This window comes from Fundulus heteroclitus, chromosome 23, assembly GCF_011125445.2.
Source record: "Fundulus heteroclitus isolate FHET01 chromosome 23, MU-UCD_Fhet_4.1, whole genome shotgun sequence".
Taxonomy (NCBI): Eukaryota; Metazoa; Chordata; class Actinopteri; order Cyprinodontiformes; family Fundulidae; genus Fundulus; species Fundulus heteroclitus.
This window is the reverse complement of record NC_046383.1, coordinates 2505247-2522128: the sequence shown is the minus strand read 5'-3', so window position 1 is coordinate 2522128 and position 16882 is coordinate 2505247. Positions and strand designations below refer to the sequence as shown.

The 16882-nt window shown below is 39.1% G+C and overlaps 1 protein-coding gene across 11 annotated transcripts in view; it reads right to left on the bottom strand.

Annotated features, from left to right (window-relative positions):
• med12 (mediator complex subunit 12) overlaps positions 1-16882 on the bottom strand; it is a 58520-nt gene that overhangs the window by 561 nt on the left and 41077 nt on the right. For 6 of the 11 annotated variants that reach the window (XM_036127582.1, XM_036127589.1, XM_036127585.1 and 3 more), the window contains exons 36-42: positions 16350-16521; positions 16075-16247; positions 13753-13830; positions 12670-12893; positions 4494-4692; positions 2656-2850; positions 725-806 (exon numbers count right to left, since the gene is read on the bottom strand). In XM_036127582.1, the coding sequence (XP_035983475.1) occupies positions 725-806; positions 2656-2850; positions 4494-4692; positions 12670-12893; positions 13753-13830; positions 16075-16247; positions 16350-16521 (1123 nt within the window). The remainder of the gene's footprint in view (positions 1-724; positions 807-2655; positions 2851-4493; positions 4693-12669; positions 12894-13752; positions 13831-16074; positions 16248-16349; positions 16522-16882) is intronic. The other 5 variants (XM_036127586.1, XM_036127590.1, XM_036127591.1 and 2 more) reach the window with 3 other exon arrangements.

Here is a 16882-nt window from a genome sequence, read left to right as displayed (position 1 = left end):
ATTGATCTAAAAATAAGTGTATTTATCCTTGATTTTCACGTAAAGTGAAATATATCAAGCCTTCATGTCTTGTAATTTTGATAATAGTGGCTTACAGATAATGACAGCTGTGTCTAAGAAAATCGGAATATTGGGGAAAACGTTAAATATCCGAAACCCATACACTGCAAAAAGAGAACTAAAAATAAGTAAAGTTTTCTTGAAATTAATGTATTTGTCCTTGATTTCAGCAGGTAAATAAGATTATCTGCCAATTGAATGAGAATTTTTACCCCTAAAATAAGATAATTAGATATACTGCACTTGAAATAAGATGAAGATGAATTGTTCTTATTTTAAGTGCAAAAATCTTATTCCATTGGCAAATATGATTTATGGGTTAAAAGCAGCATTTCGTTGCCTTGTACCTGTGTAATGACAAAGTTGAATCTAATCTAAAATAGTCTTATTTACCTGCTCAAATCAAGGACAAATACACTAATTTTAAGAACATTTTACTCATTTCTAATTCTGTTTTTGCAGTGCACTGGTGTAAATCTAGTGTAAAGTGGCTTGAAACTTAAAATAAAAATCCTGTATTCTCAACATTTCAACATTAATCTGGGAAAGGAAAGAGAAGAAAAACAGCCAGCATTTTTTTCCCCTCCCTCTGACCCCAATACTGAGGAGCAATGATGCGAAACGAAAGAAATCAAAGTGTCGGCAAAAGACTGTTGAGACTTACTGGAAAGTTGTTGCTGCAGCTGCCGGACCAGCGCTGCCGTCTGCTGCTGCTGTTGGGTCTGCTGCATCCCCGGGCGAGGGAACTGCGACAGAAGCCAACAAATGTTTAGCACCTTTTTATTTGAACCGATGCTGTAATCACAGCCGGTCGCTGTCAAAATTAATCCACACATCTGTGCCTGGATCTGTGCCATAAAATCCATAATTGAAAAAAATTTATTCTAGTTCTTGCCTATTAGGATGCATTGGATTTAAATTAAAAAGCATTAAATTAAAAAACTTGGCGCTCAAATAAGCCAAAGGTGACCTGAACAATCATAGGAAAATTAAATGAAATTAAATTGGTTTGATATCTTGGAATAATTAGGACACCTAAACTGCCTGGTAAATGCATTTATACTTTTAAGATTAACTTTTTCCACATGTTGAAATAAAACAACCAGATGTATTTTTTTTTTTGGGATTATATGCGATTATGGACCACGCAATGTACAAAGTAATGCATACATTGTTACTAAACTGTTTTTACAAATAAAAATCTTAAAGCTTTCCCAGTGCCTTTGTGTTCATCCCTTTTACTCTGATGCCCCTAAATAAAAACCAGGATCAACCAATCACACGCGAAGGCACAACACAGTCGTTTTTAAAGGCCATTTCAGATTTAGCCGTTTCCTAACTACTTGATCTGAAAAACTAAGGTACAATCTTATTTATTTATTTTGACAAGCTTTAGAAAAGCTAAATGTTTGTGGTATTCCTGTGTTGTTCATTTGAAAGTATAACCTAGAGCTTAGGGTCCTGAAAATAGATACTTTGAATATTGTAAGTTGAAACATTTACAGCTGCAGCAGAAGACATCTTAATGGACATGAGCATGTTTAAACCAGAAACATGCATTAGACTGCTAACTTGATGGAAACAATAAGCTACAGTCATGTAAATGTAATTATTTTAGCCATTTATTTAGCCATACTCTAGACTATTTAAATATTGTATTTCTCTTAACTGTTTGGTTTCTAACAGTAAAAGCTCCTACATGTGCGTCAACTTAAAATGTAACATTTTCGCCCAATTTCTAATGTTAACATACAAAGTTAGTGACAAATCACCAGCAATTACTTTTACTGAAATCTAAATTGCTTTTTTTTTTTTAAACTAAATGAAAACATCAAATTAGTAGAAAAAACATTTTTAAAGGTTTTTCTTAAAAAAAAATAAATAAAAAAAGTCACTTATTTCCTTAAAGATTTTATGGTCTGTAAATCTTTAAATCATGAAAATGATCCATAAATCTGCCTTTTTGATCTATCAATGGCAAAGCTCAGTGAGTTTATAGTTTGTATATCGGTATATAGATTAAAGAGACAAAAACTTTGTGCTTTGTGTCCTTCATCCTGCTACCACTCCATACACTGCAAAAACAGATCTAAAAATAAGTAAAATGTTCTTAAAGTTTGTGTTTTTGTCCTAGATTTGAGCAGGTAAATAATATTATCTGCCAATGGAATAAGTATATTGTCCAATAAAAGAAGATTATCAAACATACTGCACTTGAAATAAGATGATGGAGATGAGTTGTTCCTATTTTAAGTGCAAAAATCTTATTCCATTGGCAGATCATCTTATTTACCTGCTCAAATTGAGGACAGATACACTCATTTTAGGAATATTTTACCTATTTTTAGTTCCGTTTTTGCAGTGTAACGTGGAAAGTTGGTGCAAATAAATCACCGGTTTTAACATCAGCTCCATGGCAGAGCTAGGCATAAGTAATAATGGACTCCAACCAATTACAAAGGCAAAATCATGCCGTTTAAGCGCATCTTTCAAAATAAACATTTTGGTCCTTTAAGGAAACGCGACACAGGGAATAAAGTTTAAAAAATGAAGTCCAGACTGTGTGAACGTATTCCTGCTGTGGTCGGGGCTCACCATGGGCTGCTGGGGGGGCAGCGGCTGCATGCCCAGGCCCTGGTTTGGCGCCTGGCCAGGAGGGGGAACAGCGGACACCTGCTGCTGTTGCTGCTGAGGAACCTGCTGCTGAGGAGGAACCTGCTGAGGCTGAACCTGCTGCTGCTGCTGCTGCTGTTGCTGTTGCTGCTGCTGCTGCTGCTGAACTTGAGCCTGCTGGTAGAATCAGAAAAGATGAGTGTGAGATCAATAAAGTTAAATTATTATTAAGTAAAGAGGTTTGATGAACTTTCTTTGCTATATAGCAAACAATAGTTCTAATAAAAGCTTGAGGTTCTCCTGGTGTCCTTTATCTTACATTAACTGGAAGATCTACTTCCACCACAGGTGTTGAATTTAGGACCACTTATACATGGCGATCATAATTTACAGCGGTGCCTGCAGAGAGTAGCTGATGTGCTCTCCAGTTTTAGACCTGTTTCCCACTTGCCTTTTCTTTCTAAGGTTTTAGAAAAAAGTTGTTTTTTATTCAACTACAGACATTCTTGGAGACCAGTTCTATTCTTGATAAATTTCAGTCTGGTTTTAGATCCCAACATAGCACCGAGTCAGCACTGTTAAAGGTGCACAATGATATTGCCTTGTCTGTGGACGCTGGGAACCCTGCTGTGCTGGTACTGCTGGACCTCACAGCAGCTTTTAATGCAGTCCTTGTATCTCGCCTAGAGCACGTCGACATCCGTGGCACCGCTCTCCAGTGGTTTAGGTCATACCTGGAAACAGGAGTTTCTCTGTCGCGATTGGTGACCACCTCTCCTCAAAAGGCATCGCTACCCTGTGGGGTGCCACAGGGATCTATTCTCGGCCCTATTTTGTTTTCAATGTATATGTTACCTCTGGGATCAATTATAAAAAAAAAGCACAACCTGTCTTTTCACTTGTATGCCGACGACTTGCAGATATATTTGCCCATGAAGCCAAACGAAAGCATTGCCTTTACTAAGCTACTGGAATGCATTACAGATATAAAGCAGTGGCTGTCACAGAACGTTTTGCACTTAAACGACAGCAAAACTGAATGCATTTTGTTTGGTTCTCCATCTATGTCAAATGTTATCGCCACAAACTCTGGTACTCTGGCCCCCTTTTTTAATTCTCATGTCAAAAGTCTTGGGGTAACATTTGATAATGGGTTCAAATTTGACAAACTTTTTTCAACTCCGTCTTTTGGCCAAAGTCAAGTCCTTTCTTAGTCGGCAGGATCTCGAGAAGGCAATCCATGCTTTCGTCAGTTCAAGACTGGATTACTGCAATGCCCTTTATTTGTCTGAGATTTTAACTTTTCGTAATAGTGGCAGAGCCTTGTGCTCCTCTGGGTCAAGGCTTAAACAGTGGGGCGATCGTTCTTTTGCCGTCGCTGCTCCCAGACTGTGGAACAAACTACCCCCTGACATCCGCACCATTACTGATCTCAGCCTTTTTAAAACAAAGCTTAAGACCCACTTTTTTAAATTAGCATTTAATTCTGACCTGGGTAATACGGTCTCTTAGGTGTTCCTCCTTTCTATGTATTTTTTAAATGGCTTTTAACGTCCAGCAGCACTGCACCACTACAGCACCTTTTTATTGTATCTGTATGTTTTGTATGTCTTACGTATTGTTTTATGGCTCTATTCTAAAGCCCTTTGGGTACCGCTCGGCTATTGTAAAGGGCTATACAAATAAACTTGATTTATTGATGTCTAATATTTTGGGGAGAAATTTACTTCTGCACCAGTATAACTGCTTTAACTTCTTGGGAATACCTTTAGATGAAAATAAAAGGTAAGGTTCTTAGAAAAGGGTGATGTGTGGCATACTCTGAGTGCTTGTTGTCTGAGGAATGTGTGCTGCTGCTGCTGTTGCTGAGCGGCTTGTTGCTGCTGAGCGGCTTGTTGCTGCTGCTGCTGCTGCTCCGTCAGCATCTGATTGGGCCTGTGGCCCGGATAGATCCCCTGGGCCCCGACGTGGCCGAGACCGTGCATGACCGAACTCTGTGGCAGGGGCTGGTGGGGAAACCTGGAGATCACGAGAAAAACAGAAGATGTGAAAATGAGGACATGCGGCGTTGCAGTGATGAAAATGCACTGCAAAAAACGGATCTAAAAACAAGTAAAATGTTCTTAAAGTTAGTCTATTTGTCCTTGATTTGAGTCAGTAAATAAGATTATCTGCTAATGAGTACCTTTACCCCTAAAATAAGATAATCAGACATTCTACATTTGAAGTGAGATGGAGATGAATTGTTCCTATTTTGAGTGGGAAAATCTTATTCCATTGGCAAATAGTCTTATTTACCTGCTCAAATCAAGGACAAATACACTAGTTTCAAGAAAATTTGACCTATTTTTAGTTCTGTTTTTGCAGTGTGAATGTTCTTACTTAAAAACTTGACAAAAATAACCATGAATAATCAGCTTTACTTGCAGGGAAGATTGGATATCACACAGGTTTTCTAAAGCATCGTCAGCATTTAATGAAAAAATGGTGCTTGGTCCTACAGTAACAGGAACCTACGTTACTTTTTCGACTGTATATTGACTGCCAAATGTTCCAGGAAAGGAAAAGCTGCACAGTATATGCTACCAGTCCATGGTCAGGGCTCATTTTCCTTGAATCAAGGAAACGCATAACAGAGAGCATCAGCTTGTGAGACTGCTGAGGTATTAAGGAGCTTAATAAGAATCTACAACGACACGGCTGTGCAACTCAGCACCGACCTCAACCAGCATCCTATACCAGACTGTAGGACCTTAATAACATGAAATTTTACTTTGATGTGAATAGATGGCTTGGGACCGCAGAGAAATAGTCCAGTCCTTGTCTCAACTAAGATGCTTCTGCTATCTTTGCTTCACTTGTGGCTAGTAATCCAAAATTAACTCCACTTTGTGTAAATGTTAACCAACAGATCCTCTGGAGCAGCGAGACATCACACATTTAATATAGGAAATTCTTACCTTTAGTTGTGTAACAACCCCCCCCCCCCCTCGGAAAACTTACAACTTTTCTGCAAACCTGTGAAAATTCATTTCAAAATGTCTGAGTTTTTTTGTGTGGAAATTGACTTCTGTGGCCAATAATTAACTTTCTTTATCCTACCATGGCCCTGTGCCATTAGCCTTTGATGAAAACGTCTCTGAACCGTTACATTCCTTGTAGAAAAGCGGACTTAATGTCCATGGATTGAAGTTTCCATTGTTTTTGACATCACTGCCACCAGGAGCCTCAGTGACTCTGAGGCGCAGGTAGGCCGGTCCTTTTCCAAGTCAGAAACTTGTAGCTCCTCAAATCCTCGCCTTGCTTTTGGGACTAATCCATTTCCACTTTCTCTCAGAGTCGAGAAGCTCTTTTGACCCCTGTCCCCAATTTCTTCAAACACTAGGTTCTGTTTCCAGCTTTTTTTATTTCGTCCTCCTTCATTTCATCAAATTAAATGTCCATACTCAGAAAAACATCCTCGTGTGCATCCATTTGGGGAACATTAGCCTGAACATTAAAAAAAAAAAAAGAGTAAAAAACAAAGCAACTGGACTTGTTTTTCGTAGTTGAAGACGTTTCGCTTCCTCTCCAGGAAACTTTCTCGATTCAAAAAGTTTGGAGTAATGATGAGTAACAAGCTTTATACCCTTGCCCAACAAGGCCTTGCAATGGCTTAGATAACATGCAAATTCAACAGAAACAGGTCCACCCCTTAGTAATGGGCTTGTCGTTAAAGCCATTAAGCCAGCAGATTGAACCGAAACTGGTCCAATCCTCTGTAACGAGGAGTCGTTAGGGTTGTTATTGGCTTGGCATAAAGGAACAATGTTTTGATCACCCGAATGAGAGTTAAGGTGATGATTGGCCAGAATTAATCCTATAGCTGTGTTGTAAGTTTTTGAGAGTTGGCACCTAAGGCCTCCTCCTCTGTTTAAGGTTGTTTTTTCTCTCTTAATGTAGATGGCTTCCTTCACACCCCTTTCAAACCATCTGTCTTCTTTGTCCAAAATATAAACATTTTGGTCCTCAAAAGAGTGTCCTTTGTCCTTAAGGTGTAAGTGGACGGCAGAGTCTTGTCCCGAGGAGGTAGCTCTCCTGTATTTTTGGAATGACCATGACCTGGATGACTGAGAATCTTCACCAGCATTAGCCTGAACACAAAGGTCTTCCAAGCGTGATTGATCAGCTGATTCACTGATTCAAGCCCCCTCTGCAGGCTCAAGCAGTTCTAGATTAAACCGGTTCTTGTATTTTCCAGTTATTTCACCAGCACTCTCCAATACTTCTGCTGTTTGTGATGCAGCCTCTGCATTGGCGAATGGCACAATCTGACCAGGCTTTATGCCGATGCTGCCAGTGTGCCTTCTCTCCGTTTCCGTCGGTCCAGAACTTACTTCTGTCTTTTCTTCATTGACGTCTCATTGTATGCCATCCTTGGTTGTTCTCATCACAAGTAATCCGAGGTTCTTAAGGCTTACGAATAACTTTCCTCAACCTGAGCTGGTGCACTCGGACACAGGTGCCTCCACGTGTAACAAAAAACAACGGCACCGTCTTCCGCGGCTGTTTCTGTACAGCTCTGTGTATTCGTTCTGTATACTCTTCCTCTGTAGACGCTTTTCTTGCACCATGTAGGGCTGAAATGTGCTGGGCCACCCATTTACTCTAAGCGGTTCCCCTATAAAGCTGGGACTTTATCCATTACCACAGCAGGCAGGCTGGGATTCTGCCTAAACACCAGATGATGTGGGCTGGTCTTTGCCATCAGGGCCCAGTCCGTGGCGGTGCTCCAATCACACCCAGTACTTGTTTTCACTTTCATTTGGATCTCAGTCAGAGTTCGATTATGCCGTTCTAACAGCCTATAGCTCCAGGGGCTGTAAGCAGGTGTTGTTTTAAGTTCAATATTATATTTCTCAGCCACGTCTCTCACGTCTTCCATTATTTAACACACCAGCGTTGTCACTGAACATTTGTGGTGGAACATGCGCACCGATCCCGTCATGAATAAGACGTTTGACGATCTCAGAAGACCTCTTTAGTAGTAGTAGTAGTAGTAGCGGGAAATTTTTGTGCAGTAGTAATAATAAACATTCACACTTCACACATAAAAACACAAGAAACACATAAAATATAAAAGTAAGGTGAATAAATATATATAAATATGTGCAGCGCAGAGAATGAATAAAGCGAAGGCCTATATGTATGCAACGTGTGACTATCTGCTTTTCCTGGTAGCGTTTAGCAGCTGGACAGCAGAGGGAAGAAAGGAATGTTTGTATCTATTTGTCCAGGCTGGTGCATATTTAAAACGGGAACCAGAGGGTAGAAACTGAAATTGGTTGTGTATGGGATGGGTGTAATTATCCAAGATGGACTCAGCCTTCCTAATTACCTGCTCTTTGTATATTTCAGTCATGTTTTTCTGTTGGACGCCTGTGATTTTACTACATACCTTGATAATCTTGGATATGGCATTTTTATTCTTTACGTTAAGAAGAGCAAACCAGCAGATGGCAGAGAAAGTGAGTATGGACTCTATAAAGGATCTGTAGAACATGGTCATCAGAGTCTTGTCAACCTGAAACCTGGCTAGCTTTCTGAGGCAGTATAAGCGCTGCTGCCCTTTCTTACACAGCATGTCTGTGTTACTGTTAAAAGTTAATTTGTCGTCTATAATAGACCCAAGATATTTATACTGGTGAACAATTTCAATGTCTTGGTGGTCAAGACACTACCAGCACTGAAACGGGAAAACTGGTTAATACAGCGTAGGTACCAAACCCCCCGTGCTCAAGCTCGTCCACAGCTAGTCTCGTCATCTGTAGATGCTAGCGGTAAGCAGACGGCAGGCTTAGGTTTGGTCTGGCAATATTTCTGACACTCTTCACCCGGGTTTGTGGTGTTTTGCAGGAGGCTGCTACATTCTACAGGACTGTCTCAGAAAATTAGAATATTGTGATAAAGTTCTTTATTTTCTGTAATGCAATTAAAAATCATGAAATGTCACACATTCTGGATTCATTACAAATCAACTGAAATATCGCAAGCCTTTTATTGTTTTAATATCGCTGATTATGGCTTACAGCTTAAGAAACCCAAATATCCTATCTCAAAATATTAGAATATCGTAAAAAAGTATACTAGTACGCTATTCAACTAATCACTTGAATGGTCTAATTAACTCGAAACACTGCAGGTTTTCCTGAGCCTTGAAAAACACTCAGCTTGGTTCAGTAAACTAAATCACAAGTATAGTAGTGGTTAAGAGACGACATCAGATTCTCACAGTAACTGGTGTACTGACCATGGCATTACTGTCCTTGATTGGTCTGCCAATTCCCCTGACCTGAACCCCATAGAGAATTTGTGGGGTATTGTGAAGAAGAAGCTGAAAGACACCAGAGCCAACAATGCAAATGAGCTAAAGGCCGCTATTGAAGCATCCTGGGCATCCATAACACCTCAGCAATGCCACAGGCTGATTGCCTCCATGCCACGCCGCATTGATGCAGTAATCTGTGCAAAAGGATTCCCAACCAAGTACTGAGTGCTTTAATGGACATTTTCAAATGTTTGATTTTGTTTTGCTGTTATAATTATTATTTTTTTTACTTGGTCTGAGGAAATATTCTAATATTTTGAGATAGGATTTTTGAGTTTTCTTCAGCTGTACGCCATAATCAGCGATATTAAAACAATAAAAGGCTTGCGATATTTCAGTTGATTTGTAATGAATCCAGAATGTATGACATTTCATGTTTTTTAATTGCATTACAGAAAATAAAGAACTTTATCACAATATTTTAATTTTCTGAGACAGTCCTGTATGTCTTTGTTGCTAGTTATTCAACAGCCTTTGTAGTTTAAATCAGCAGAGGTGTTCCCAAACTGCTTATGAAGTAACGCCTTAATCTTCTCGCTTGTGTTCATCTCGTCTGTTGTAGCCAGTATCGCTTCTTCTGTAGTAGCAGGACTTTTGCTTTTATTGCAAACAACGTTCCCAGAGCTGGTAAAGTGCAGTTAGACAGCACGGCTAAACATCACCGCTCCGTCCTTTTCCATGTCCAGAACTGTTCTTGTCCTCTTTAATGACGTTTCACTCAGAAGCAGCGGGATGTTAGCGTGTACCACTACAGTTTCAATGTTACATTTTGTGTTTCCAATCTTGGCTGTTTCTCATGGACTATTTTTCCATCTCCGAACTTGAAGGTCCTGTAGCTTTGCGTTTCTGTTCCTTTCATAGTCTTAACACCTTTTTGCTGAAACACAGTACTGTAGTTTTCATTTCATTAATATTTCTGCATCTGTTGGTGATTATTAGGTGTACACAGCATAGCTGTCAAGTCTGGCCCATTTTGGCCAAGAAACTACTGTATTTTATCCCTCTTTCCCACCGTTCTCCCATATTAGTATTATCCTGTAAATCTCCTGTATTATTGTATTCTAACTAAGGCTGGCCGATATGGACCAAAAATAATATCTCAATATTTTTAGGCTGAATCCAGATATAAGATATTTATCTCAATATGTTTTTCTTTTTATAAGCAATTATAAAAAATTCTCACAGGCACATTTCTTGACAGAAAGCTTTAGCCATATAAGAGAAACAACTGAAAAATAACCTACTGGAATACATAAAATTATAATTACAGACCTCCTTTGATATAAACAATATAGTCTCATCTAATATCTCTTTTTTAATGTTTTTAAAATCTCAATATATTGCCTAGCCCTAATTCTAACATTAAAAAAAATAAACATTCCTCTGCCTCTCCAAACTGAACTGCCACCTGCAGTAGCCTGGATGGCAAGTGTCGCAAATTTAGTGCCGACAGTGGGAAAAACTCTGGAAAAAACAAAGGAGAGAGATGGATGAACGTCACGAAAGGAAAGGCATCCCTGCCAAAAAAAATAAAATAAAGACGTAATGTAAATATCTCGAAATGGGACAGCTAATTTTGTTTTCTTAAGAGGAGAAGGATGGGGAACAGTCCCCCGATTTGTGAGGCTTGTAATTCCGATTTTAATGCGTCTCATGGGGGAAGGAACGACATCAGTCAGCATGAAAAATCCACCAAGCACAAGCAAGTTGGCTAGAGGCCCAGAAACACGCCCCAGGCGATGTCAACAGCCTTCGCTTCATAATTTTCTTAAAAGCAGATTTCCCTGTTTTTAGCCAAACATTTTCCTGCCTCTCAACTTTCCTTTTATATGCAGCACTCTTTGAGCAGCCAGCTGCTTTAGCAATGATCTTTGGTGCTTTACACCCCTGCATCTGATGCTGACAATAATTGTAAAGCATGGCGCCACTGGACTCTAGAGCAGCGGAGGGGCGTTCTCTGGAGTGACAAATGTTGCTTCTCCATCTGACAATCCTTTCTTTTTTTTTTTGCTTTTGCCATCAGGAGGTCACGACAGCGTGTATATCTGACAGAAGATGACACAGAATCCACATTTTTGCAAAGATTTGGGCTTTTAAATCTCTTTTAAAAGTGGGAGCTTTTTGTCTCGCTCCCATATCTTCTTTTTTAGGGCTGAACAATTAATCGCATTTTCAATATAATCGCGATTTTAAAAAAACAACGCAATTTTCAAATCGCAGAGTCTGCAATTTTTGGCTATGTAACAATTAGGGAATTAGACGCGTCCATTAGGTGTTGGTAATATGTTTAAAGTGGGTTTGCCTCCACATGGAAGGGAAGACAGTTGCAGCAGTGAGATAATCTAATTTTATTACTTGTTTTAGAGTTTATATAATCATACATAGCATTAAGTACAGGTCAATCAGTTTAATACATAGACTTGTTTGTTGGTTGCACTTTATGTTCAACAAGGATTGATGTCCAAATCATTAAAAGCTGTTCTCTTGAATAATATTCTGATCAATAGAAACATTAAAAGTTCTTGTTTAAAATAGTCCTTGTTTACAAACATCTTTATTTAGAAGCCATTTTTGTTGCTTGTGGTTAATGCAGAGAAAAGTCAAAATTGCAATTTTGGTTGAAATATACCATAGGCAGAACACAATCATTTCTGCACCGAGTTTAGATGCTGTGGGTCTTTTAGCAACTAATTTGCACAGTGAGGAAACAAGTTGATTTATTCTTTGTATATGTTTAAAAAGACATGATAAATTAAACTGGGAAAAAAAAATAAAAAATAACGCATTAAAATCGCAATATTAAGGAAAAAAAAAAAAATCGCAATTAGATTATTTTCCAAAATCGTTCAGCCCTATTCTGTTTGCATTTGGAAAATCTACTGAGAACCTTTTTCAGATCTAACAGAGCAACATGTGAATTCTTGCCTTTTTTTTCACCTGGTCTTCATTTTTTTTATCAGGAGTGTATCAGTGTCTCATGCCCAACACCCTCGTCTCTCCCTTCAAAATACGTACATAAACGGCAACAATGTGGAAACCAACACCGGTCAATAACATCTGCCCAATTTTACTTATACGGCGGACATTGACAAATTAAAAAATGATTAACAGCCAATATATTGTGCATCTCTAGCCATTCATTTATCGTGAAACAAGTTAAATCCGGATGCATCCGCTGGCCCAGCAGCTTCTCAGGGCATACATCGAGTAGTTTGCCAGATAATCTGACGATAGCGTTTGTTAGAGAAACCAATGAACATGTATTAAAGCAGCAATATGTAACTTTTGACCACTAGGAGGCCTAGACCAATAGCATGTGGTAGCAAGGTCACATGACTTTCTGAGGGACGGATCTGCGCCTCTCAAGTTACATAGCCGGGTTTTTGAGAAGGGCAGCCCGCACAGACCATCGATACACGCTCAGTGCTGTATATTGACATGGAAAATCAAATAATATATCTCAAATTAGGGTAATATGTGGGTCAAAAGCTACATATTGGGGCTTTAAGGTCTACTTGAAAAGCATCACCATGAAAAGTACATTAATAACCAGAGTATAAATTATATATTTTTGTCATGCGGATATTTTTGGTGTTGCTGATACTTGAAAGTAGCAGCATGATACCAACCTGTTCTGCATATTGTGTGGATATCCCGGAGCCTGCTGGTGAACGTAACCGCTGGGCCTCTGCTGCATTTGTCTCAGAGGATCCACCACAGCAGGGCTGGCGCCTGGATGGGAGCCCGGGAAGTTCTGGGCTACGTAAGAGGAGGGAGCTATACCACCACCTTGAGCAGGATGCTGCTGCATGCCCATGTGTGATGCAAATGTGGTATAGCCCTGAGATATGTTCTGAAGAAAACAGATAAATAAAAAAAACTAAATGTGCTGATATTTCCAGTATATGGAAAATAAAAACAGGGTTCCCACACCTTGGTTAAAATCTAATTCAATGATCTTTTTTAAAGGCCTTTCCAGGACCGATTTCCTCAACTTCAAAACCCACGCGTGGTGGCATTTACCTTCTGCTACGACTGAATATGTTATCAATAAACAACTTTCAAGCAGTACCGTGTAACTTTTAGCCACTTGTGCTGCTAGACCTGTAACTTCCAGATTTGGTGCCCCTGAAGGCCACTGGCTACATTAAAAAGCAAAATTAAAACAGGCTTACTGACTGTAGACCACTGTTAATACTTTTACATTTACAAATTGTAAATGTAGGCCTTGGCTACAGACCATCAGTGATAACAAGCTAAACCTCTATTCTTAAGACATTTTATTTTCAGCCAAACACTGCAGCGAGCCAAGGGAGATGTGTCAATATCATCTGTTAGAAGAAATTAACCTGCAAGCCAGATTAAATGCAGAATTTGACACGTTTACAAACGACACATTTCAGGAAATTGTCTTTATTTTCTGCAGTACTGCAATATTTTCGAGTCCAAAATATTGTCATTGTGCAGTATAATACAGCAATGCTGTAGTATTTGTTTTTAAGTTTTTCGTGTCCTAAATATTGCATTTACTGCAGAAATATACGGCAGCGATACTGTAGAAAAAACATGGTAACTATGTTGACTACATCATTATGGCCGTTTTCAATAACTTTACAGGACCTTGAATTTATTTGTTCAAATTCTCAAACTTTTAAGGATTTCAAGGACCCGTGGGAACCCTGTAAAAAAAGACAGCCACCAATTAGACGTACCTGTGACGGCTGCATTGTAGCGTACTGTTGGTTCGGTGCCATCTGCCTTATCTGCTGCCCCACGTGGTTTTGATTTTGCTGGAAGAAATTATGAGATTAATCCAAGTTTCATTTGGGGAAACCAAGTAATAGGCATGAGCTGGTTATGGTTTCACGGAAAATAAAGATTCGGAGATTTTTAAAAACACCATTATATGGTTCAAAGTAACTTTAAAGAAAGGTTAGTTTTCTCCGGCTGTATTAATTAAAGTAACGCAGGACTGCCACCTCCACTTCCTGCTGCTGTGACCTGCCAGTCAGCTGGCTGAAAAGACCACTGGTGAACTCATTTTTCTAACGAGAAAGGTAAAGTTGGCTGAGTGAATACATTCTGGGGGGCAAAAAAGAGACATTGCAGTTAATATTTTCTACTTTCTGTTGCTTTATGGTTTTTCAAATTATATTTTATTTAAACTGATGACCTTATCTTCAGGTAAACCACCTAAAAATAAAACTCCAACTGTTCATACTCTTACAGACATAGAAATTGAAGTAGTGCCACTATTTTGGGTATAACCATTGATCAGCCGCTATCTTTTAGTTTGCAATTTCAAAACTTGGTAAAAAGGTTGAAATTGAGTTTTTTTTAGAATTAAGTCTTGTTTGTCATTTGAAAGCAAAAAAACAGGTAAAAGGTACCTTTTTATCCGTTTTGGATCATGATAACTTTTTATATTTGCATTGGCTGGTTTCCTCTTTCCATGCAATGTTGAATTCACTGGCATCTTTTTATTTATAAAAAGGTATTATTACGACTACTTCCTCCTTATTTGAGTTTCCTTATTCATCAGAGGCCTACGGGGTTGTATCACCTGCACTCACAGGACTTATTTTATTGACTGTGCCTAGAATCTGCACTAAATTTGGTACAAAAGCATTTCATTTTGCAGCCTGGAAACTTCTTCAGGATGAACTTCATCTGAAAGAGCTGCTCTCTTTTTATTTCAATGGTCTTACAAATGATTTAGCAGACCCAAAATCTATATCCCATTGCTTAAAATGATTTTAGGAGAGCCGGTTTTATTTTTTCTTATTGATATTTTACCGTTTCTTTTTATTTTTGTAACCGTCTCTGTCAGGACACTCTTGTAAAAGAAGATCTTTGATTTCAAGAAGTCTTATCCTGGTTAAATAAAGGCTGATGATGATGATCTTGTAACAGTTTTAACAATCTGAACTGCAATTCACTTATTTAAGGCACGCAATTCTGACCTACATCCAACCTCATTGTTTATTCTACCAGCATATTTATAAATTATTTTAAATAAGTCACGTTAAACATTTGTTGAAAATTTTTAGGGTAAATATAAAGGTAATTGTGTTATAATTAGTGCTGTCAGTTAAACGCGTTATTAACGGCGTTAACGTAAACCCATTTTAACGCCGACAATTTTTTTGTCGCCGTTAATCGCGCGTCAAGACACGCACACCGTTCCCTAATGTTTTTTCCCTGCACATGCGACTTTGGGCTTCTTTTTTCTAAAAGCGCTTCTAAATTTCATGAGTCACGGGTTGCGGTTTTTTTGGGCAGGTTTCTGAAAGTGAAATCGCTTATTTGGGCTCTAAAATAGGTGACGAAATAGGGGTTATTATGAGACCTGCCTGCACTACATTTGAGTGTATCCAGCTGAAATTTCCCTCCGCCATAGGAGGCGACGGTAGTAAAGGCAGACAGAGCAACTCTGCACATATTTTCTGCAGTTTACGGTGCAATAACCGGTGATAACTGCTGAAAGTAGATTACATGGTGCAGAATACCATGTCTATCTTTGTTTAAGAGGCAAAAAATATATATCGGCATGAAAACAGGTATTTATTTACACATTTGTGTAATAAACATCAGGGCGTCATGATTAGTCATTTAGCCATTATAGTCCAGAGTTTAACATTTGGCACCAGGATGTTTTCATTTACAATTCTGAAAAGTGCTTGAAAAATAACAAAATAAAAATATTTTTTGTACAAGCATGCATTTTATTAGTGTCATTTATTGCAAAATTGCATATTAAAATGCCCAAACAGGCTATTACACTTTCAGAAATAAAAGGATAAAATATGCAATTAATTTGCGATTAATCTCGAGTTAACTATCGACATTATGCGATTAATCGCGATTAAAATTTTTAATCATTTGACAGCACTAGTTATAATACAGTAAGAATGTCACACCTGTCCATGCCTAAACAAAAACGTCAATATTCTTTTTCACTTGTGTTTTTAAGGTAGCTTCTTTTCTCAGACCTGTGTGACTAAAACGCGTCGCTGGATCCGTCTCCAACTTACCAGCCTGACCACTAACTGCGCTCGCAGGTTGCTCTGAGACATGTTGGGCTGAGGCTTATAAGGCATCGAGTACTGCTTCTCCAGCATGCTGGGTTGATAATTGGGTCGAGGGATCATTTTGTTAATCTGTGGGTTGCGGGTGGGCCTGTAGGGGGGCTCTAGACCTGGACCTCCTAGGGGGGGGGAAACAAAAGAAACAAAGGTCTCAGGGGTGGTTCGGTGTGTCGCGGTTTCAGTCAGGGAGGATTGCTGCTGAGAGCCAAAACAGGACGTACGATTAGGATGAAAGTATTCTGTGGGCTGACCTGGAGGCAGGGGCTGGTTCTGGGGGAAACTACCCATGGGCGGTTGACTGTAGGGCATCCGACCGTACAGGTGAGTCTGCATCGACTCTGTAGTCACACCCGGCACGTAGGTCATGCTGCTCTGTGGCCGGTTCGAATAGTCCTACCAAAAGGAAAATGAGATTTAGAAATCATTGCATCACACGTGTCTAAAAGTACGATTAAAGTCTAACTCTTGGACTGAAAAAAAAATCCTGAAAACCGTTGAATAACTTCCAGAACAAGGTAAACTTTGAATATTCATGTATCAAAAGTGTTCAAATTAAGTTTAAATATGAAATATCGCAAATTTTTTACACCGATTATGGTATTCCGCGTTTGAGTGCTGCCTCCGTTTACGATCGGCCATTTCCGACGTGTGACGTCAGTTCAAGAACACCGAGAATGCGCAAAGCGAACTTGCATAGAAACACACATTGTACGGCGAACAAGAATATATATGGATGTTTTCCAGTATCTTCTTT